The 24,560-nt window shown below is 38.3% G+C and overlaps 1 protein-coding gene across 50 annotated transcripts in view; it reads left to right on the top strand.

The window, feature by feature from the left end:
* The first annotated feature begins 940 nt into the window (after positions 1–940).
* LOC127858134 (Bardet-Biedl syndrome 7 protein homolog) overlaps positions 941–24,560 on the top strand; it is a 36,904-nt gene continuing 13,284 nt past the window's right edge. For all 50 annotated transcript variants that reach the window (XM_052395088.1, XM_052395036.1, XM_052395041.1 and 47 more), the window contains exons 1-9: positions 941–1,089; positions 14,379–14,438; positions 16,276–16,338; positions 16,896–17,071; positions 18,394–18,580; positions 18,778–18,850; positions 20,388–20,454; positions 23,432–23,612; positions 23,959–24,043. In XM_052395088.1, the coding sequence (XP_052251048.1) occupies positions 1,051–1,089; positions 14,379–14,438; positions 16,276–16,338; positions 16,896–17,071; positions 18,394–18,580; positions 18,778–18,850; positions 20,388–20,454; positions 23,432–23,612; positions 23,959–24,043 (931 nt within the window). In that variant the 5' untranslated portion in view covers positions 941–1,050. The remainder of the gene's footprint in view (positions 1,090–14,378; positions 14,439–16,275; positions 16,339–16,895; positions 17,072–18,393; positions 18,581–18,777; positions 18,851–20,387; positions 20,455–23,431; positions 23,613–23,958; positions 24,044–24,560) is intronic.

The following is a 24,560-nucleotide window of genomic DNA, read 5'->3' on the forward strand; positions in this document are numbered from 1 at the left end:
TTGAAGCAGTAACTCAATCTAGATAGAATTCGAAACAATTTGAAAGAGTTATACTGGACTAATATAGAATACATATAATTTATCTGCTGCTTTTTAATTTACAGTTGGTGAGATCATGTTTAAGATAACCTCCCGATCATGCAATCTTTTCACAAAGGATACGAAGTAGATAAGCGAAACTTGATAATAATAATGATTAAATGAATCCTCGAAATTGTCTATTGTAGTATTTAATATTATATGTAAAAATTAAATTCAAAATTTCTAACTCATTGACATAATTATGCAACAGATAACATAGAAATAATAATACTCCTCGTATGACGAAAGCAAGGCTACATAAACTAAGGCTTCACAATAGCAGCAAACTAGCTCTCCGAGCGAGAGGAATCGTGAATAATACATTCAGGAGATACGCATTTTCACGTTTTTTTTTTTTTTACATAAATCTAATTCAAATGTGTCCCAAACTTTTAAAAACTTATTTTTAAAGCTGTTAAAATCTTCTTAAACAAATAAATTAGACATATTATTTTTTTTAATTGTGTGTAACGTCACGCCTGGCTTGACCCCCTCCTCACAGTCACCAGAGACGTTATCTACGTCTCTGCTGTCACAAACTGTCACACCTACTTTCATACCCCCCCCCCCCCCCCCCCTGTAGCGTGACGAACTGAAAGGACGGTCCGAGGTGAGTAACATGTTTTATAATCTATTACTTTGAATAAAACAAGAGCATGATAATAATAAAACCTTCAATTTTTACCAGTTTACGAGTGTGAAATACAACCCCGTAATATTGTTCAAAGTGCAATTTGTCCGTAAGTCTTTTCTGTTCAATATTTTAAACAACAACAATACAAAAAGTATAATTTACAATATTTAATATAAGTGTATTTTAGCCTTCAAGTATCCGCATTTTGAAACTCTACGAGATTCACTCCGTGACTAGCGGGCATTTTTGTGTGACTTCCGGTGGGGAAAATTTACTCACAAAAACTGGTGTTTTAATTTTGTTAACAAAGTTCTGTTGCCCATTTGACCGCAAAGATGATGGAAATAAGCCTTACACGCGTTGATTACACCCAGGTATGTTGACATTAATGTATGGTACATGGTAGCTGAATATAATAGACATCAAACATAGAAAATTGTTCATAACCATGCCCATGGGCATTAAAAGTTGCACGTCTCCGACTGACTTCAAGTATTACCACATATGTAGATGTTATTCGCCTCCTTGTAGTGCGACTAACAGTAATCTGACACACTTAACATCAAAATGTAATTGGCAGGTTACATTGCACTTGCCTCTGTGGGCACATTCTTTTTCATGTGTCTACATCTACATACTACGTTAACCTGTCATCACTAACAATGATTTAACGGTGCGCAAGAAAAAGATTAAAAGTGTGAAATAGAAATATAGCATCGGTCAAGGTTGCAAAAGTAAAAGTGATAAAAGAATAAGATAAGATACCAACTCAGTGATTTTTTTAACTGCGAGTCCTGCATCCTAGACTCACAAAAACCTCCGGGGATGCAAAGTTGTCAATTATGTGAGTCCCAAAAATGCATTGAAATTTTCAAAAAATAATAATCGTTTAATATTTGGACTCACTCTTTCAATTCGAGGACTCATAGATTTGCAAGTTATCGAGTCCCAGGACTCAGATAACAAAATTTGTAAAAATATCACTGCCAACTACTACCCTCCATCAGAGTGACCAATCCAGCTTGCGTGGCGCTGCCAGGGTATGATACCCCGCTGGCACAGCTCCCTCCTCATTTGGAAAAGTAGTAGTTGGAAGTGGTATCCTCTAGAAGGGTTGGGTCGACAGCTCCCTCTCTAAGGATACCAAGGAGGGAGTCTCAGCGGTGCTGGCTGGTAGTTTGTTCCACATCGGTATAATCCGTGGGAAGAAGCTGTACTTAAAGGTGTCTGTAGATGTAGAGTGCTGTCTGTATTGATGATTATGGTGGTTTTCCGCTCTTGTCCTGGAGGTAACTGGTGTCAAATACTTTGAAGCTGGTATATCGACTAAGTTGTTGATGACTTTATACAACATAATCAGTTGAGTTTTTCCTCTCCTTGTCTCCAGCGATTCCCAGTGCAGATGGTCAAGCATGTCTGAGACGCTACTGGTGTTTCGGTATCGATTGGTGACAAAGCGAGCTGCTCTACGCTGAACCATTTCAACTCCATGTACCATGTCCTTCTGGAAGGGACTCCAAATGGAAGAGCAGTAGTCAAGATTTGATCGAACCATGGTGTAATAGGCATTTGTTTTAGTCGATTCAGTAGCCTTGTGCAAGTTTCTTCGTAAAAATCTGAGCATACTGTTTGCCTTTTTCGTTGTTCTAAGTATGTGTTGACTCCAGGATAGGTTAGATTGAATGTCCAAGCCTAGATATTGCGTTGTTTTATCTTAAGTAAGAGGAATGCCTTTCGGGTGGTAGATAAAGGTCTTGGGGCTTTTAGATCTGCTGACACTCAAGACACTGCACTTCTGGTGATGAAGTTCCATGCCCCACGTCTTTTCCCATGTGGCTAAAGAATTGAGTTCATCTTGCAGTATGGCTTGATCTACATCTGATGTGATTTTGCAGTAGAGAATGCAGTCGTCTGCAAAAAGGTGTTTGCTGGATTGGACGCAGTCAGGGAGATCATTGATAAAGAGCAGGAAGAGATGAGGTCCCAAGACTGAGCCTTGTGGTACTCCGCTGATGACTGGTACTGTGTCCGATGCCTGACCCTCTACCAATACCTGTTGTGTTCTACCTGTGAGAAAAGACTGGATCCACATCAGTGTATTCCCCTTGATGCCATAGTGTTCTATCTTCTTCAGTAATCGATTGTGGGGGACCCTATCAAACGCTTTACTGAAGTCAAGGATCACCATGTCTGTCTGAGTTCTCTTGTCTAGTGACGAAGCCAGTTCATGATACAGTGTAAGTAACTGTGTTTCGCAGCTTCTTCGAGCTTGGAATCCATGTTGGCAGTCATGTAGGACTTTGTGGGTGTCAAGGTGCTTCAGGGCGTTGCTTACTAGGATGTGTTCTAGCATCTAACAGCATAAGGAGGTGAGGGATACTGGTCTGTAGTTTGCGGCTTCATGGCGAGTACCCTTCTTGTTGATGGCGGTTACATTCGCATGTCGCCAGTTGTCTGGTACAGCTCCATCACGTAGTGAGGCGTTGAAAATCATGGTCAGGATTGGAGCCAGATCAACTGCACATTCCTTCAGGATACGGCCCGATAAACAGTCAGGTCCAGAAGCCTTCCTTGGATTGATTTTGCGCAGCAACTTCTCCACACCCTCTTTAGTGACCCAGATCTCCGACATGGATGGTAGAGGTGTACCTGGTGGACTAGGGACATGTTCCTGGTTCGCCTGTGGAAAAACAGATTCATATTGCCTGTTGAGGATATCAGCCTTGTCCTTGGGTGCATTAAAAAGTCTGCCCATGTGTCACCTTAATTGCACGCGGGTCTGGACACTGGACAGTCCAAATCTATGACTTCCCAGACAATGACTGCCAAATCAATGGTGGTTAAGTCAATGGTGGTTAAGTCAATGACAGCCAAATTAATATAATCAAATAGGAAATTATTTTATTCTATCATGAAATGTATGTGAATTAATTATATATTCCTTTGGGGGAATGGGGCCGGAGCCCTTAGAGGGGATAATTTCGAGTCGTTTTGGGCGAATATGGGAATTTTAGATCTTTTCACCAACCATTCAACACCTAAAATTGCTATATTTTAATTGGATTTACATAAATATACATTTAATCAAAGGTTAGTAGCATGATACCAGCTGGCAACATAGGTTAAAAATAAAAAATATTTTTTAATTTTTTTTTATTTTTGGAGAGGGAATTTTTAGCTGAAATAGGGGAAAAAAGTATACGTTTTTCATGGGGGAAGCCGCCGATATTCGGCGGTAGAAAGTGCAAAACGAGGGCCCTGTATGCAGCTCTATGGCTTGAACCTAAGTAAATATAATATACTGACAACATGACAGCATTTAGTTATCAGTTTTAAAGTATTAGGGGGCAAAAAATCAAATACACCGTTTTCCCAATATGAAGACTTCACAACGCCAATTTTCACAATTCTAGAATTTTTCGCCACAATTTTCCCAATTGGGCTGGTACAGGTACTTTTCCCAATTGGGAAAAAAAAATCGCTGTAATTATATATTCATTTTAATTGGAATTTTATGGTATGACGTGTCTTGTTTTCTTTGTCAATTAATTTTTATTATTTTGTACTAGGTCCCTTTTCATTGGCTTTATAAGTATATTGGTAAATGTCTGAATAAATGGGTGTAAATATCCATTGACTTTTGTCATTCACCATTCTCCCCTCAATACATCAAATTATATATTTGAACCAGGGCTTACTAGGTCATTCGCCAAATAAGTCAATGGCAACAGATAAGGATATTCGGTTACCTAAAATTCCATTTGGCAACAAGGTTTTCTACATTATCACCCATAAAATATCCAAAATAATAAGAATTAAGACATTAATTGGTAAATTTGGCTACAGAAAATTGTGAGAAGAGTAAGCTAGTGAATTAGCAGTTTATTACATATAATAACAATCTTAATGTATGAAAGTGTTAACTTATTGTTATTAATTAATAAATTACCCAGACTTACAGGTTATTAAAGTGTCACAACAAATTTTATAGCGCTGGAAAACATCCTTAAGTATCCATAAGTAATAATTGAATTATAAAAATAGTAATACATGTTTGGGACATTGTACAACTCTATATTAAGTTGGTTTCCTATAACACACCTTTCCCAATGCAATCATTTTTCAAAATTGCAAAATAAAAATTCTCGATTTACGCTACAAATTCCCAATTCACAGATTACTGGTAAACAACATGTCAGCCATGTCGATACTTGTTTTGCCTCAACAATCAAGTGAGGCTCAGATCAGTGAGTGTTAACCAACAAGGGAAATAACGTCAGCAAGATTTCATGAAATGAATTTATTGGTTCCTGTTGTTAGAATGCTTCTGAATGTCTTCTTTGTGTTTGAGAAAAGGAACCTGAAAAAATGTAACATTTGAGCAAATCATGAATCACGATTGCGAGTCACACTTCAAAGTAATACTGATGAAAATTAACAAAAATACTGTTCAGAAGTGCAGCCCTACAACTAGCAATGGTTTAATAGCACAGATATACATCTATCAACATCACAGGTAGATACTTTTTATGCCACTGCAGGGTACTGTTGTCAGATGTTGATTATAACAATTTTTAATAAATGTCCGAATCTATTGACGCAAACCTGGTTTAGTCGGAGGCAAGTTAATATGAAACCTGAGGCAAAGAATCCTGATTTAAACATTGAAAGCTGCCGCAAGAATGGCTTCAGTTGAAAGATTGTTTAGTTTATTAAACTCATTGTGTACTGTTAACAAACAGGCTTTCACAGGGATAACTCACAGATTTGATGTTAATTTGTAGCTCTAAAGATAAGTCACTGGGTTGTGAACAGATCAACAAGATTGTTGACATTTTCAAGACCATGTAATACAGGGAAATTAACCTGTTCAATTATTGCATAGTGCTAGTAAATGGAGAAGTTGTAAAAAAGTGTCTTTTTATGCACCCGGTAGGGTGGCATATAGCAGTTAAACTGTCTGTCAGTCAGTCCGAAAACTTTAACATTGGCCATAACTTTTGCAATATTGAAGATAGCAACTTGATATTTGGCATGCATGTATATCTCATGAAGCTGCACATTTTGAGTGGTGAAAGGTGAAGGTCAAGGTCAAAAGTAAAAAAAATACAATCCAAGGGAAGTAATAAGCTTTAAAAAGGAGATAATTTCTAAACCTGCCAATTGATATATTGAAATTTTATTTCAAAGCGGCGCAATAGGGGGCATTGTGTTTCTGGCAAACACATCTCTTGTTTTAGTTTATTAAATATAACTAATGAGTTGTACATTAATTATAATTACATATACATTGTACATATAATTATAATTAATAAATTTCCCAATTTAGACGAAAGTGACCATAATTTAATCCGTAATTATATTAGTCAAAAGTTATGAAGAAAAACGCTGGAAGATTATCATTATTCCCATCACATGAATATCATATACACCAATTTATTAATATGATTATTGTAAATTTGGTTGCTTGGTCTGAGCCAACTACAATATGAGCATCTTTTAGTGGTGTTTAACCCTTTCAGTGCGGGAACCGAATTTTGAAGGCCTTTGCAAACAGTTTGGATCCAGATGAGACGCCACAGAATGTTGCGTCTCATCAGGATCCAAACTGTTTGCTATTCTGATAGTATTGTTGCGAGCTAACTGTTTCGTATTTTTGCCAGGAATAGTTCAATAATAGTTTAATAATAATAAAGTGGTTTTTACGCTTATTTACTAAAACGAGGAAAACAAGTCATTTTAAAACTTTATTAACCTTTTATTTTTTAACGTCGAAATTCATAGAAGTTATATTTTCATTAACACAACGTAAACATTAACAGTGCAAATTTTTTTACGGTTCAAATACACCACACAATACGATGATTTCTCAGAAATAAGTCAAATATTTAAAAACAATTCTCTCACACCAGTGTCCAATACTTATTCACCACAAGAGTATACGTTTTAAATAAATAAACAATCTTTAATATATTTATATAAGATATCTGTGTTGGGTTAAAGTCTATTAGGATCTATATGAATTTAGTTTATATTAAGTTTTTCTTACAAGTTTCTGAATATTTAATAAAAGATGTTATGCCCTTGATGTTATGGCCCGACTGAATTCCTTAATAAAGTTCCTGAAACCTTAAATACTCGAGCGACCCAAAAGGTTGGTCAATGCCCAGTTTTTATGGCCCGACCAAGAATTCTTGGTCGCCTGCCCCAAAATTACTGGTCATGTACCCAAAATAAATGGTCATTGACCCAAAAAATGGGTCAATGACGTCGATTGACCACAAAAAGTGGTCATGAACGCTCGAAATGCATTGAAATGGCATCACGCCAAAAGACACCGCCATATTGGATTTTGAACAAAAATTTATGTAAAACAATCTATGGGCGCTTAGAAAGATGGATACACCACTTTAAACAAGTATTTAACAGAGATTACATCATATCTAAAAATAACCTGTTTCATGCTTAGTTCACTGCAGACAATAGTTCAAACCTGACCATAATGCAACGCGACAAATGGCTGCGACCAGATCAGAAATGAGAATGGTCTGACAATAACCTACGAAAATGTACTCATTTATGCATGTTAAAATAGATATACGACGAAGATAACAAGGTATGATCACTTAACATTATGTTAGTGTAATACGTGTGAACACACTTATATATAATGACATAAAATCGAAGATCAAATGCAGTAACAACAACAACAACAGTGGACTTTGCATTAAACGGATGAAATGATTTTAAACAGCTATGTCTTTTGTTTGTATGGTGCTCTGTGAAATGAACCAGTTCACATGCAAATTAAATTATGGCTGCTCAAATATTCAACACATGAGTTGTACAGCAATGGGTAAGTTAAGTTATATTTATAATATGTATAAACAAATGTTAGGTACATTTGATGTTCCTATATGCAGGGCATATCATTACCCCCCTGTTTTTTTTGGCAAAACTTCTGTTGCCACAGTCCACAGGTAATTGTAACAAATACTAAAACAGTTTAGTGATAAACATATTATTATGCCCCCCTTCGAAGAGGATGAGGTATATTGCTTTGTACATGTCAGTCGGTTCGTCGGTCTGTCGGTCGGTCGGTCCGTTCACCAGATGGTTTCCGGATGGTAACTCAAGAATGCCAACGCCTAGGCTTATGAAACTTTATAGGTACAAGGTCACAGTGACTTGAAACAGTAAAAATGATTTAAGATAAACTATCAATAATGAAACACACTTTAAACAGCAAACAACAATACATTTCTTTTGAAATGTTACATGGCTACGGCTTAGAATGCCGCTTCGACACCTGTTCCCTATCCTTCTCCAGCTTCCCAACAGTGGATCGCCTTACCAGATCTGAGTTAAATTTTAATGACTTAATGTCCTCACTCATTGGACCTAGTTTGTTTTTTATTGCACGCAACTCCGCCGTGTTCTCTGGACTTAACGTTACCATTTCATCAACCGGCGCTTTAATACCATCGCGTATCACACTATACATTTTAGCTATATAAGGGTCATCACTCTGCATGGCTGCCATTGTTACGCTTGTGAATTCGGTTGCCCATGTGTGCGGAGTAGAACTTCCCCTGTTATCCGATGGACCTGGCTTTGGTACCTCACACTCGCTACTTTTAACACTTTTGATCACAGGCGCGTTTTCGGTTAAAACGACAGGCGTTACGCAATCGTCTTTAGGTGACCCCGCATTCACTTCACCTTTTTCCTTTTCGTTTGGTTTTAACAGCATTAGTTCAGCTCTCCTTCGGCATTTATTGCATGGGCCGCACTTCAACGGTTCGCTTGTATCTACGTCGCTGCACGTACAGAACCGGGGACTTTCACAGCGCGATAAAGCGTCACAGTGGACTTGCTTATTACCTGCTCTATATTTGATGGAAAAGTCATACACGGCCAGAATCTCAATCCATCTCGCGATTTTCCCACTCGGTTTCTTTAAACTAAAGAGCCATATCAACGATTGGTGATTTGTTCTTACAATAAAATGCCGCCCCAGCAAATACTGCCTGAAATACTGGATGAAGTATACTGCCGCTAAAAGCTTTTGCTCAGTTATGCAGTAATTCTTCTCGGCTTTATTCAGCCCCCTGCTGGCGTAGGCAATAACTCGCTCGCGACTCTGCTGTTCTTGGCTCAACACCGCGCCGATCCCCGTGCCGGACGCATCGACGTCGAGGTAAAATGTCCCACCCTCATTCAGTGGATGTTCCATGACGTTTTCGCTAATAAGAGCATTTTTGATTCGTTTAAACGCCATATCACACGCATCGTTTCATTCGAATTTGGCCTCCTTTCTCGTCAGATCAATCAAAGGTCGCGCGATTTTAGCGTAATTTTTTACAAATCGACGATAGTACGAACCAGTAGCCACAAACTGTTTAACCTGCTTTGCGTTTCCGGGCTTTGGCCAATTGACAATTTTTTCAATGTTTGTCGGATCGGGACTTATCCCCTCTCCTGAGACTACGTGACCCAGAAAAATGACTTTTGACTGGAGAAGGCGGCACTTATCTGACTTAAGCTTCAAACCTGCGGTTTGGATACGAAGTAAAACCTCATCAGTTCTCAAAAGGTTTTCCAGCCACGTGGATCCGAACACCACAATGTTATCAATGTAAACTAAACACGTTAGCCAAGTTAAACCTTGTAACGCCAGTTCCATTGTACGCTGGAAGGTGCTTGCAGCGTTATTTAAACCGAAAGGCATTGTTTTCATCTCGTATTGACCATACTTACAGCAAAAAGCGCTCTTAGGAATGTTATTCTTCTTTAACGGTATTTGAAAATACCCTGACGTAAGGTCAAAACAGCTGAAGAAGCTTGACCCGGCCACAGCGTCTAAACAATCTTGGATTCGTGGTAGCGGAAACCCGTCTGGCTTCACCAATGCATTGACCCTTCTATAATCGACGCAAGGTCGTATAGCGCCTGATTTCTTCTTTACCAAAACGATTGGGCTGGCCCAAGGGGATGTACTTTTCTGAATAACGCCTTTCTTAAGCAAATCTTCAAGTGCTTTCTTTTCTTCTTCTGCGTACGCTAATGGAACCCGCCTTGGTCGCTGTTTAACGGGAGCTGCGGTACCTGTGTTTATGGCATGCTCAGATAGATGTGTAAGTCCCAAGTCCCATTCGTCTTTTGAGAACGTGTTTGCGTATTTAACTAACAACCCAGCTATAACGGATTGTTGCTCTTCCGTTTTTCCGACGACTGATTCTTCAAACAGTGATTTCAGGTGTGGGGGCACGTCCATTGCATTGGCAACCGGTAAGTCTGAAATACGGCTGTCCTTTTCAACTGTCATCAACTGTACTCTTCTCACCGTTGTGATGTTATCTCGCTCACCTTCGTTTTCTTCATTTGCTATAACCCCTGTGCAACAATCTATCCTCTTTGCCTCTCCGATTTCTGCATGGTGCCGCAACGTTACGCTCGTTGAGAAAGGGTTCAAAACTTTTACCTTACAGGTGACTGCTCTGTTTATGTTCACTAAGGTTGCAGCCATTACCAATGGGTAACGCTGAACGAAACCCTCTGTGGGTTCAATGATAAAATTTTCTTCTTTGTCTTTATCGTCAGCCTCATCGCGTTCAACATAAACATCAATCACCACTTCTGAGAGCCCCGGGATGGCAACATCTTCTGCAACGGTGACTTTCCGTAGCCTCCTTGTAGCGGGTATCAATGGGATTTCTTTCCCTTTTAGCTTGATTATATTCTTGCTTAGGAAGATGTCCGCCTGTCCGTCCTTCTCCCCAGCCAACACATCCAACCCTAGTAGCACTTCGTCCTCAATGTCGGCCACAACTGCTTGACAGATTACCTTTACTGGGCCTAATATAAGATTAAATTCTCCCGCCCCCTTCTCACGTATTGGTGAACCACCTGCCCCACGCAGCTTGACTGACCCCTTTAGGACCGGCTTGTCCTTAGTGCTCAGCTGGTTATACACGCGACTGGATACTACCGACCTCGAAGCACCTGTGTCGGCGGTGAAGGTCACTGGTGTCTCCCCTATCCACCCTCGGATATAAACGCCAGTGGTCAGCTCTGCTCCCCCCTTCACTCCAGCACAGGGTACTTCGCTCTCCGCCTCGCTTACCCCCGTGTGTTGTTGCTCGCCCTTTAAATCACCGTTGTCTTCGTTTCCTAACAGGACCTCCCTCTGGGCACGAGAGAAGCCCCTCTCTCGTTTAAATGTTCCCGAGATGGCGTTGCACCGTTAGACTTCGTGGGAAATGACGTATCCCTTGTTTGGTTTAGCGGACAGTCTTTTGCGTAGTGGCCGGTTTGATGACACCTGAAGCACTCTACGTCTCTTCTTGGTGGCCGCCTCTGCAAATGTTTCTTTTCCTCTTCCAGTTTCTCTATCCTACTTATAAGAGTTTTCAATAACTCTTGGTCAGTAGGCTGCTTAACAATGTCGCTTCCCGTGTTCTCGGACATTATAGGCGTACTTCTCTTCTGGTCTGTGACTACTCTGCATGCTGCCCTTTCAGTTTCACATTCTTCTGAGAATTCGTCGTCATGCTCGTTAGTGGTATAAGCTTGTCTGGTTGCATGCTTGTACTCTCGATCGGATTTAATCCCGATTCTCGTTTGAATAAAATTCACCACATGGAACACCGCCTCGTCGATATTCCTTGGTTCCTTGTGGTACTCGACCTCGAACTTCACCTCCTGGTCAACCAGCCCATCGAGGAATCTTCTCACTAGGTCCTCATCTCGTGTGCTTCGATCCCGTTGTTTATGCGCTTTATCGTACAGACGCTTGAGTTCGGCAGCGTAGTCTTCCGCTTTTTCCCCATGTTTCTGGTTGCGCCTACTTAACTTGGCTGCGAAAGACCTGCTTGTCTCGATTACGCGGTATCGCCTTGTCAACTCTGAAGTCAGTTCATGATAGTCAGACAACACTTCCGTAGGCAGCTGTGCAAACACGAATTCGCTAGCCTGACCTTCTATCATCGGCAGCAGATTGTCAAGCTTATCATCGTCGTCCCAACCATATCTCCTAGCAATCGCGTCGAACTTCGCTGACCATACCGCCCAATCTTCTTTTCCAGTAAATGGTGGTATCTTTGGCACCGGACGAGTATTCCGCCTTATTGCGGGCCTTCTATAAATGCCATCAGCCCTTGGTGCGTGACGTGCAGGCGCTCGCTGCCTATAATCGTGAACACTTTCGTTTTCGTTGTCTCCCTCCCCGTAGCCGTCTTTGTCCTCATGGCAGTTGTTGCGATTGCCCATCGACTGACGTTGGTAGATGCCATCGAGCTCCCGTTCCATTAACGGGTTTCCCGAATCGCGCCTATACGCGTCGTCACGTCGCTGCCGATAACCGTTCCTCGCCTCGCGCTGGCCGCCAAACCCGTGCTGTACGATGTCACGGCCATTGCCAAAATACGCGATATCCCGCTCATGTGCATATTGAGCGCCGACAGGTACATCGCCGTTGAACGCACCCCGGTTGTTGTAGTGACTTTGGCCCTTAAGAACGCGCAGCTCGGATACAACTTCCTTGAGCGCTCCGGCTACCTCGCGCATGAACCCATTGGTGGCGGCCATGCCACCGTCGCCTTCGTTGTCGCTATTTCCGTCCGTGTCGACTTCGATTCGCGCCGCGTCACCTTGTACGCTCGATGCGTCCGGCGAGACTTCCGTGCGCGCCTCGTCCCTTTGAGCGCACGTTGCGTGTGGAAATCGTGTTCCCCTATCGAGCCCCGCTCCGATAGTTACTTCCGTGTCACTGTCATTTAGATTACTCATGTTAACTTATTTAATCGTCACAATATTCGTGGAAAGTATCTTGTTGGGTTTTTATTAAAGATATACTGCTTAAAAATGTTAACTTGTCATTTAATAATAATACGCGCAGACGTGAGTCCAATCACTGGATCCCTTGATTGTTGATTGAAAGGATCCCACTTCTGACACCATAAAATGTTGCGAGCTAACTGTTTCGTATTTTTGCCAGGAATAGTTCAATAATAGTTCAATAATAATAAAGTGGTTTTTACGCTTATTTACTAAAACGAGGAAAACAAGTCATTTTAAAACTTCATTAACCTTTTATTCTTTAACGTCGAAATTCATAGAAGTTATATTTTCATTAACACAACGTAAACATTAACAGTGCAAATTTTTTTACGGTTCAAATACACCACACAATACGATGATTTCTCAGAAATAAGTCAAATATTTAAAAACAATTCTCTCACACCAGTGTCCAATACTTATTCACCACAAGAGTATACGTTTTAAATAAATAAACAATCTTTAATATATTTATATAAGATATCTGTGTTGGGTTAAAGTCTATTAGGATCTATATGAATTTAGTTTATATTAAGTTTTTCTTACAAGTTTCTGAATATTTAATAAAAGATGTTATGCCCTTGATGTTATGGCCCGACTGAATTCCTTAATAAAGTTCCTGAAACCTTAAATACTCGAGCGACCCAAAAGGTTGGTCAATGCCCAGTTTTTATGGCCCGACCAAGAATTCTTGGTCGCCTGCCCCAAAATTACTGGTCATGTACCCAAAATAAATGGTCATTGACCCAAAAAATGGGTCAATGACGTCGATTGACCACAAAAAGTGGTCATGAACGCTCGAAATGCATTGAAATGGCATCACGCCAAAAGACACCGCCATATTGGATTTTGAACAAAAATTTATGTAAAACAATCTATGGGCGCTTAGAAAGATGGATACACCACTTTAAACAAGTATTTAACAGAGATTACATCATATCTAAAAATAACCTGTTTCATGCTTAGTTCACTGCAGACAATAGTTCAAACCTGACCATAATGCAACGCGACAAATGGCTGCGACCAGATCAGAAATGAGAATGGTCTGACAATAACCTACGAAAATGTACTCATTTATGCATGTTAAAATAGATATACGACGAAGATAACAAGGTATGATCACTTAACATTATGTTAGTGTAATACGTGTGAACACACTTATATATAATGACATAAAATCGAAAATCAAATGCAGTAACAACAACAACAACAGTGGACTTTGCATTAAACGGATGAAATGATTTTAAACAGCTATGTCTTTTGTTTGTATGGTGCTCTGTGAAATGAACCAGTTCACATGCAAATTAAATTATGGCTGCTCAAATATTCAACACATGAGTTGTACAGCAATGGGTAAGTTAAGTTATATTTATAATATGTATAAACAAATGTTAGGTACATTTGATGTTCCTATATGCAGGGCATATCAGTATTCTTTGAAAAAAAATGAAGAAAATGCTAATTTTAGAAATTCAGCAGACGAAATTTTAGCAGAAGACAAATTTCCCAGCATGCAAAGGGTTAAAACAAGTCCATGATTAGAACATTTTATCATTGAAATATGCAACAGTTTTTCAATAAAATGTGCTATAACCACATATTTTCTATTTGGTCTGATTTGGAAATACTTGCCTGAAGAAATATATGTAACAAGAGCAAAATCCTAAAAAGGCGTTCTGCACTTGATACTTCTTTAACTTAATACTTCATTCAAAATAACTGTGCTTTAAAGAATAAAAATGTAACATCCTTAATCAATTATTATTATATTAAAGAATTAGCAAGCAGTTTGATGTTCTTTAATATCTGTTATTTTTATTTACAGGTTGGTGTAACATCTCCAAAGTGTTTAAGACTTCTGCCATTAGCTGGGAAAACACAAAAGGTTTGAACTCCATGTACATTTTCTTTAATAAAATATTTGTGTCACTATGCCCCCATGAAGGGCACTTTGACAACAGTGCTTTCCACAGGCAACTTAAGGGTCCCTCAGCGGGGCGCTTGAATTTTGAAAACAGAGTCCATGGGGCGCCTGAAATTTTCTGATCAGTGTATTCTGACAGTTATTGCAGCTTAAGATCAAAGCGATATCGACTTCGCCGAAAATTTTGAAAGCCGATTTACGATCCTTTGTCGCTTTACCCAACTAAAGCCCCCCTAAAAGCGGAGCGTCGCTGTAGTAGAAAATCAATATTGGCCAATGAGAGTACACGCTTTGTATGAGCGACAGCAGTAGGCAGACAATACCTGCAGTTAAATCATGCAGACGACTCGTGACGTACATCTAATTGCCACAAAAATCTTAGCCAGTTACTTAGAAGACTGATGATGGCAACCGGCCGTAATCCTCGTGGACAACGTGAATTTCATGCATAATTCCGTCAAAACATTTATTCGACTTGTAAAGTGTTTAAACAAATTATTGTTGAATTCATAACGCAACTGTTAATATTTGGTGAAATCTCAAATGGGAATAATTAAATTTTTAATCCGAAACCCATTCCCGTAAGTCGATGTTAACGCGTTTTTAATCAGAAACACACTTCCGAATGTAAGTGTTACCGCAACGTTGAAATATTCTTGCTTAAAATTAGCAGTGCAAATTTATTTTGTGTCGAATCTTTTTCTCAATTAAAATGAGCGCGAAAATTATGCAGCATGTACAACGTCGCGTCATTTGCATAGAAAGCGTGCGTGTATTGAGCGTTTTAACAAGCACACAACCCGTCAGGGGATTGACGCATGTTCAGAGGCAATATTTCATCAAATCTATAGTCACTTAAAATATTTTAATACTATAGAAAAATGGCAAGGTTTGGGTTAAAGAAATAATTGAGAGCTTTTATCGTAAATATTTACCAGAAAGTGATTTATAAAAACGGAATAAACGGGATTATCGGGTAATATATAGAAACTTGAAAAGTAGTAAGTATACAGTAATAGAGTCAGGTTGATACGGATGTATTTGGGAATCATTCGAGTCGGGATTTTACTATCTATGCAGTAAAGTTTTAAAACAATTTAACAATATTTATTTTTAAATGACTGGGGGATTTTCTTGAAGAGTCATAGCGCACCAAATGACGTCTTTTGACGCTGTTTTTTTTAAAGTTATAACGCACCACAGAACGTCAATTGACACGTTAAATTTAAAAAAAATCAACGTCGGGAGGAAACACCTCCCAAACCACCCCTATCAGCCCCGTGGCGCCTGCCAAATATCCTGTGGAAAGCACTGTTTGACAAATAATATTATTTGGTGTGTTTCCGTTGTTTAAAATGTACATTTATTCTAGTACAGTTTTTTTGTCAGAAAATTAAAAAAGCTGTGATTCAATAACCCCAACGACAAATAAAAATATAAAGAGCATTTTGGTTTTAAAGTTTGAACATTTTATGCAACATGTGAAACTACATATTTTGACATCATACCCTTTGCTTTTTGTACAAATGATTGTTTCTAAGTTAATTGAAATACTAAATGAAAAAGTAAGATTAGAAGGTCCCAAACACTGCAAAACAATTACAATATAATTCTCATTTTATGTATGGAAAATATTTACATTATGTTTATTTATTGACCAAGTAACTTTTCATGTTATGTTGAAGCTAACAATTGTTAAATTCCAGTGTTATCTGTAAATGATGACTCAAAATATTTGCTTATTGCAATATTAACAATGCTAAATTTGAACGTTTTTTATTGCCAATTCTGTTTTCAGGCAGCAATAGCTGATCACAAAGGTGTTCTAGAAGTGTTTTCTGTCAAGAAAGGAGATGCACAGGTTTGTACAAGTTACTGCATCCTTATGGGCAATATCCAATATTTGGACTTTTTAAGAAATTCAATATCTTACAAAAAGATGCAAGTCCTTGAATTATACTCACCAGAGTGAAGTTAAGGGGTTATACATGAAATCAATATGGACGGTATGCCAACTGTCGATCCCTCTGTCCTTGGACACAAACTTGTCTAATAACCTCATCCTACACTGTTAAATGTTCAACATTCAAACCTGCAGGAATTATTTCTCATGTTATAAGGTGGTCATGGCTCCAAGATTTACCTAGAAAAGAAAAAAGAAAAAAATACCAGCGGATCTGGGGAATAAATATAGTCAGGTTACAAAAGAGTTCAGTTGTAGACATATTAAAAAATTGTGGTAAAACAACAATAATAAAGACACTTAATGCATGTTAGTCTAAATGGTACAAATATTGTGGACAAAGGCAATTCAAAAAAAGAAAAAAAGAAAGACACTTGGATGTAAAATCTAAAGCCAATGTCCGGATGAGCTTTTTTCCTACATTCTGGTTTTTCTTTTTATTCCCTACATTTCAGCCTGTATTCAAGACCACACCTGGCCCCAAAATCAACCGTCTTGAGCTTGGGGGCCCAGTGGGAGGGGTCAGGGAACGGATATTTGTGACCTCTGGACCGGAAGTGAAAGGTTACACAAAGAAGGGGAAGAACTTCCTGACCTTTGACACCAACATGTCAGAGAACCTCCTGTCAATGTATGTAGTCTGATGATTAGTATTATTTAAAATGTTCAAGGCAAATGTATTTTCCTTGAAAATCAATTCAATATATGTATGCAGTAAATTGTTATGTAATTAATATTAAAAGTTTCTCAGTATTTATTTGTTCAGTTTATCCTTAGTAATAAGTGGTTGTTTAGTGAACAGATTTAAAACACCTCTTTAACCCTTTCAGTACGGGAACCGAATTTTGAAGGCCTTTGCAAACAGTTTGGATCCAGATGTGACGCCACAGAACGTGGCGTCTCATCAGGATCCAAACTGTTTGCTATTCTGATAGTATTCTTTAAAAAAAAATCGAAGAAAATGCTAATTTTAGAAATTCAGCAGACAACATTTTAGCAGAAGACAAATTTCCCAGCATTCAAAGGGTTAAGAAACAGTCCTCATATTGGGATGCCTCACAAGGTGAAGTTGTGCTTCAATTTTTGTTGGTCATTTGTCAAGCATGGATGGATCAATTAACTCATTTAACATGGCATTTGCAGCTTGCATGAGGGAATGGAGGGTAAGGCACAAGAAACGGGCCTATTGGCCAATGTGGCAATTCAATATTCGAGCTCCGCCATAGGCACTTTGTCTGCTGGAGCATAAAGTTTTCCAGCATCAATCATTTTTCCTATAGCTTAGCAGAACTTAATGGCATGATGGGCAAGAGTGTTTTCTGCAAGACCTGGGTTAAGGTCACAACTCATTGTTAAGGGTCAGTTACTATAAATAAATTCTAGCAATTATCTGGCAATTGTGGAGTTTTGCATAATTTGGCAGAAATTATAGGTCAAGGTCACAATCACTATTTCTAATACGGGAATCAACCCCTAACACTTAACTGTAATATAACTTAGTAGTTAGTAAAACTTTATGGTCCTTAGATCCATCGTCAAGTATAAGAAATCAACTTTATCACACTTTGTTCAGAGATTAACTTTGTCCAGCATGGATGAAATGTAAAATGCCACTGCAGAATTAGCAGACAGATGACAGATGTTATGGAGTATCACACGCAAGACCTGCTAAGCCCCTACATAAAAGTCTAAACTCACTGTCAAAATTCAAGGTTTAATATTAAATATAGTCTCTAGTAGAACGAGGATTTTCATTAAACATTGCAGAAGTTTAAAGCCAACTAAGAAGGAATGACGCATGCTAAAACATAGTACCTTGATCAATGACTCTGTTTAAGATTAAACATATAATTAGAGAAATAAATTGTAACTTAGTGACAATTCACTATTGTTGATCAGTCTTTTGAGGTACCCTCAAAGCATTGGGTTAATCCCCTTTCCATGTGATTCCAGGTATGTTGAGGGATCAGACCTATTCTGTTGCGGGCAGTTCATGTACAACCACTATCGGGACTGCAAGGATACCAACTACTTCCTGTCTGGGGACCAGGTCAATGATGTCATCTGTTTGCCCACACAGACTGTGAAGTCCATCACCCCAATCCTGGCCTGTCAGGACAGGGTCCTCAGAGTGCTCACGGTAGGTCTAGGTTTACTTCTTGGATGATTTTGTTCAAACTTAAACAGCTGAATTACCTAAATGTGTAGATGATCGTAAAGGATTTAATTATCGTCCTTTGTCTTTCTATCCACTGTTGAAAATAAGTGCTGTGTGTGTGGGGGGGGGTATCAGGGTATGTGAGACATTTCTAGTTTACATTCCATATCCAACTGCAGGAGTCCGAGTTGCTGTACGAGGTGGAAGTCCCAGGGCCTCCTGTCACCCTGTGTCTGTTCGCCAGCAACGGAGGTACGTACCCCTTGGATGCCATCCGCAGTGTTGGCAGGAAAGTGCAAGATTAACAGTGAATGGATTGTAAACATGTACTTTAGGGTCATGTGTTGTATCATTAAAAAAAAAAAAGGTATATTTTGATAGTCTTTGGTTGAAAAACATAAAACAGTTCTATAATTTTAGAAACCTCCTTTTGAATCCAACATCAACGTGAAAAGAGTGACTTACAAGGTTTTGATATTTGTGATTTATATTAAATACAGTCCACTCTCGTTATCTCGAGCTCGGCGGGAACAAGAAAAAATATCGAGATAACGAGAGTTCAAGATATCCGATTATGCGTTTTCAACGAAAAAATGAGACGAAAAATTACCTTGTTTTTAACATCTAAACACCTGCTTAGTGGTCTAACTAAAGCCGTCACCGTGTGACATAATACACTCTACCTGAAATGTACGCGTTTTTACGAGGCACGATTAATTTTGCTATTTAAATGCTTAAAATGACGTTTACCTATTACAGAAATGAACACATGCGGTTATAATTTTTCTAAACTGTCGTGTAAACTTTCGGTAATGATGCAATTGACGTCCAATCAAGACGTGGGTTTTCCATCTGAACATGCGTAAATCACGTTCCGGAATACTGAACTGCACATGTACATTTTGTAGTTTGAAATGCTAATGAAAATGACTGTTGGAGTTCAATGATAGAACAACATTCTGCAAATTTGCGACGGTTTATATACGCAAAAATATAACTCAATGCATTTTGGAATGGTGTTTGTAAAAACAATTAGTCTTTCGGCAAGCTGTGTAGTAATTGCAGTTAATTGATGTTAAAGTGACAGGCCTTACTGTTAATGGCTAACGACATTACACACGTGTATGGGGAGAAGTCGGGCGAAGCAGGAGGGTGAAGAATCAAAGAAAAAATTTCTCACCTTTTGCCGACACTGGAACGGTAATTCGCACTTTGAGATAAACCACAGTAAATACGTGTAAAATCAGGACTCAGGACAAAATTTTATATCGAGATATCGAATTATTCGACATAACGAAAATCGAGATATGCGATGTTTATTTATATAGATAAAGAAGGAAAAAAGTTGGGACATTGAGCTTACTTCGACATATCGAGAATATCGAGATATCCGATGTCGAATTAACAAGAGTGGACTGTAGTTGTTATTCCGAACTCGAACATGTTGTTTTTTTGCTATTTACATCAGGTACGAATAAAACTGTTCAAAAGCCAAGGGATTATGTTTGTCATTAAAATTACAGACACCTCAAGCATTTTGTTAAAACGGGATTACATTGGATAATAATGTCTTTCGTGTTGTCATTTTGTAGTTAAAATAATACTGGTAAACTATTGGGAATAATTTTGTGTTGGGACTTTAAACTTCTGGATCAGCTGACCCACCAAATCAATGAAAATATTGCCACAGGATAATAATGATTTTGCAGTATGGCAGTTTTACACTGCATCCTTATTATGATGGTTATTTAAATGCTGCAATACTACTTATTTTCTATAAACATTTCAGGGGATGATGGTACAGAGGTGCTGTTTGGGACCTCTGATGGGAGAGTCGGCCTCGTACAGATTGGCAGGTATTGTCACACTCAATTGTGGGGATTGTGATTGACTTAGAGTATCCAGGCTACTGGTTCAAATGATACGTAAGCTTTTCAAGTAATGAAATAATTAATTATATAATTAGGGTTTATAAATTCTTACTAAGATTTAGATTGATGTAATTTTGTATGGTAATATTCTGATAAATTAAATAGAACTAATGTTAAACAAATTAACACTTTAAATATGACATCAAAGATGACAACCAATTTGGCAGCATACATACATATGTGTGCCAACTAATGGCATGATGTTTTTAACATGAAGCTAGTTTTTATGCCCCTCTGTAGGGTAGCATATAGCTGTCAGACTGTCCGTCCGTAAGTCTGTCCATCTGGCATCTGTTCCCTACCTTCATGACTTACAGATGAAGTTCCAATTTCCTTTCTATCAATTGATTTGTACGAAGTTATTGGCCTTTGTCCAAACAATTTTCTCTTAAATAACAATCCTGATTTTTTTTCCAAAATGCTTGCAGATACTGACCTTATTTTGTGTGTGTGTTAGTCTACCTACATGACTTATAGATTAAGTTTTGTTCTAGCCCATTGATTACAAAGTTATGGGCCTTGAACTTAACAGTTTTTTTCTTAAATTGCTGCCGTGCTGTTTAAAGTGCAGTAGGGGGCATTTTGTTTCACAAACACAGCTTTTGTCCCTTCTCTTTAGTGATAAGATTTTCTAGCTTCTTTGTATTTCTCTTCAGTGCCTCAATTATTTGCTATCTAACTACCCTTACTTTCACGTCAGGGATAAGAAAATAAGCTGTCTAGCTAGTTTTAATAAAGTGGCCTCTAAAGCCCATTTTAACATCTAATTAGTAGGATAATCCATAGGTGCTTTATAATAGTATTTAAAAAAAACTGTCCAAATAGTGGTACCCATCTTGTCTTGTGAAAGTGAAATAACTCACGGGCATTATTTATGATAATAAAGCAAATTTGACCTTTAAGATATTTTGATGATTAAAAGATTTATTTTAGAAGAAAAGTAGACCAGTTTGTTTCCAATCAGAAACTTGTGAACGGATTGAGGAATTGGCTTGATACTTCCCATTTGTACTGGGCTTTGCCAGTAGATGACCCCTATTGAAATTGGGGTCACTAGGTCAATTGTCACTGTCACACTAAGAGTGAAAATTGTTTCGGATCAATAACTTGCGAACAGACTGACCAGTTAGTTTAATACTTCCCATGTGCTTTGGCCTTTGCCAGTAGATGAACCCTATTGAAATTGGGGTCACTAGGTCAAAGGTCAAAAAGTGAAAATTGTTTCAGATCAATAACTTGTGAAGGGAGGGACTGTTGGTTTGATACTTCCCATGTGAATTGCATACTTGCCAGAATTTTTTAGGTCCAAAGCGGGACATTCCATAAAAAATTGTCGGGACATTTGACCAAAAAGCAGGACACCTAAAACGATCTATCGTTCCACCTTTACTGTAGTCAGTATAGTACTAACAAAAACTCTTAATACTTTTATTCAGGACATAAAACATCTGATATGAAGCATGAAATCTAAAACATAACAATAACAGTTTTATTAAATAAGACAATAGCAAACAACAAAGATAATATTCATCTTTTAAGAGTACAAAATCTGGAACATTACGACAACAATACTTATTATATTACTTTCAATGGCAAACATTAACGCAGGGAAGGTTATCCAGTACACTGAAAGTACGGGTTACAGTAAACAATCTACCGAACAGTTACATCAGCTTGACACGGAATTATCGCGCTATTTTGGAACTAAACATTTAATGTAAAAGACTCATTAATGACGTAGAGTTAATTTTACAAAACAATTGTTTTGTAAACCGTTTCAAACAAAGACAAAAACAAAAACATTTTCAACATTTATTTCATTATAATACAACTATCGATAGCAATAAGCGACCACTATCTTGAAGACCACCATGGTGTGAATGCCTGATAAAATCAATAATTAGCCGATAAATCGCTGATAAGGTGTCATAAACAACACTGGTACACACGAGAAGTAGAATCGGATTAGCGGTGGTAAGTGTTAGCGAAACAGATCTTGAATAGCGAATTTTATTGGGAACCTATAGACCTTACATCGTTTTTTATGAATGTCGGGACAAATCGTCTCATATCGGGACGCCAGGACAAAGGGCCCAAAAGCGGGACTGTCCCGCCGAGATCGGGACGTCTGGCATGTATGGTGAATTGGCGTTGGACAGTAGATGGCCCCTATTGCAATTTGGGTCACAATGTCAAAGGTCAAGGTCACGTTCACACTAAGTGTGAAATTATTTGCGCTCAATAACTCATCAATTGATTCACTGATTGGCTTGATACTTCCCCTGTGCATTGGCCTTGAACAGTAGATGACCCCTATTGAAATTGGGCTCTCTAGGTCAAAGGTCACTATCACAATAAGTGTGAAAATCGTTTCCATCAATAACTCGTCAACAATTGACCATTCGGCTTGATACTTCACATGTGCATTGGTTGGAGAGAAAATGACCTCTATTGAATTTTGAGTCACTAGTTCAAACCCCTTTGGGGGGGGGGGGGGCAGCATTTGCTTTGACCGCGGAGCTCTTGTTTCAATGTGTATTCTCATTATAAAATCACATTTTTGCCATCCCTATACCAGTATATTTATTAAGCTTTCAGCAAGGTTTCTCTGCATGTTAACTTAAAAATAGCAGCAGGGTATATGCAAGACATCTCCATTGAGGTCATAATAAGAATGTGCTTGTTCAAAAATGCTTGTAAATCGAAACAGCAAAACAACATGTCAAAAGTAGTTGACCTCTTAAGTTTCACTGAACAACTTGTATATATTTTGAAGATTAGTCTTTGGACATAAACTGTTGTGGAACATTTGAATTTGTGGATGAGCAGACCAAAACAAATCTAAGACAAATACTGCCCCACCAATAATATTGGCTTCACAGTAGTTTTGCTTTCTTCTCAGGGACTGCCCCTCCCATTTGTGGGAACTGACCAATGAGAAGCGTAATGGAGGTGTGCTATGCTTGGACAACTTTGACATCACGGCAGATGGAGTCCTTGACCTTATTGTGGGTCGTGATGACGGGCTGGTGGAGGTGTACAGCTATGATGACTCAGACGAACCCATACACAGGCATACACATGTAGGTGAAACCATGGAAACTGCTACATAATTCACACAAGAAGCTTACACAAATACAGGAATATTTGTATAATTTAATGCCCTTGCTTTTAAAAGGGAATCAATTTGCTTTGAGAATCAATTTGCTATGAGAAAAATAGCTTATCGTAAAGAAACCTAAATTTGCCTTTTTACAAATGAAACACAAATTACAAAGCGATTCTCCAAAAGAACTTTTTCATTTGAATATTAAAATTGTGTATTTATTATGTGAAAGCCTTTCCTTTTCATTTCAACTGTTGTGTATTAACATCTTCTTATATGTGGTTAACAGGATGTAAAAAATAAATTTCATTTTACTTTTGTAGACTTGTTCAGAAAGCATCACATCAGTACAGGGAGGCATTCTGGGTACAGCAGGATATGACGAGATCGTCTGCTCAACTTACGCTGGTTTGTTCATGTCCTTTTGAAATACTGGAATGTTTGACAACATCACTGAGAACATTTAGTTTATTTGTTTATTTTGTAATTTAATGACAGCCTTTTTTATTCCCCATTTGTAGAAGGAGCATACAACAGTCACATCCTGTTTTTGTATGTCTGTACATACATCTGAATGTCTGGATTTCTTGCTGGAAATTCCTGTCTCAACCAACACAATATTGAAGGATTTTAAAATATCTTGGCACAAATGATAACCACCATTAAAAGATGTGAAGCACGTAACACACATCTCCCTACCATCCTTCTACCTCAAAGGTTAAAGTTACAATTAAAGGTCAGAAAATAAATTTTGGAGTAAAACTGCTTGAAAATGTCTGTCTCAGCCATAACTTCCCCATCTATTGATGTGTTTAATAAATCCTTGGCACAAATGTTTTGTATTATGAGACAATATTGTGTGTGAAACTTATGTATGATATCCTCAAAGGTCAAGGTCACATTTACAAGCATAGGTAAAAGTTGG

This window comes from Dreissena polymorpha, chromosome 14 (assembly GCF_020536995.1).
Source record: "Dreissena polymorpha isolate Duluth1 chromosome 14, UMN_Dpol_1.0, whole genome shotgun sequence".
Classification (NCBI taxonomy): Eukaryota; Metazoa; Mollusca; class Bivalvia; order Myida; family Dreissenidae; genus Dreissena; species Dreissena polymorpha.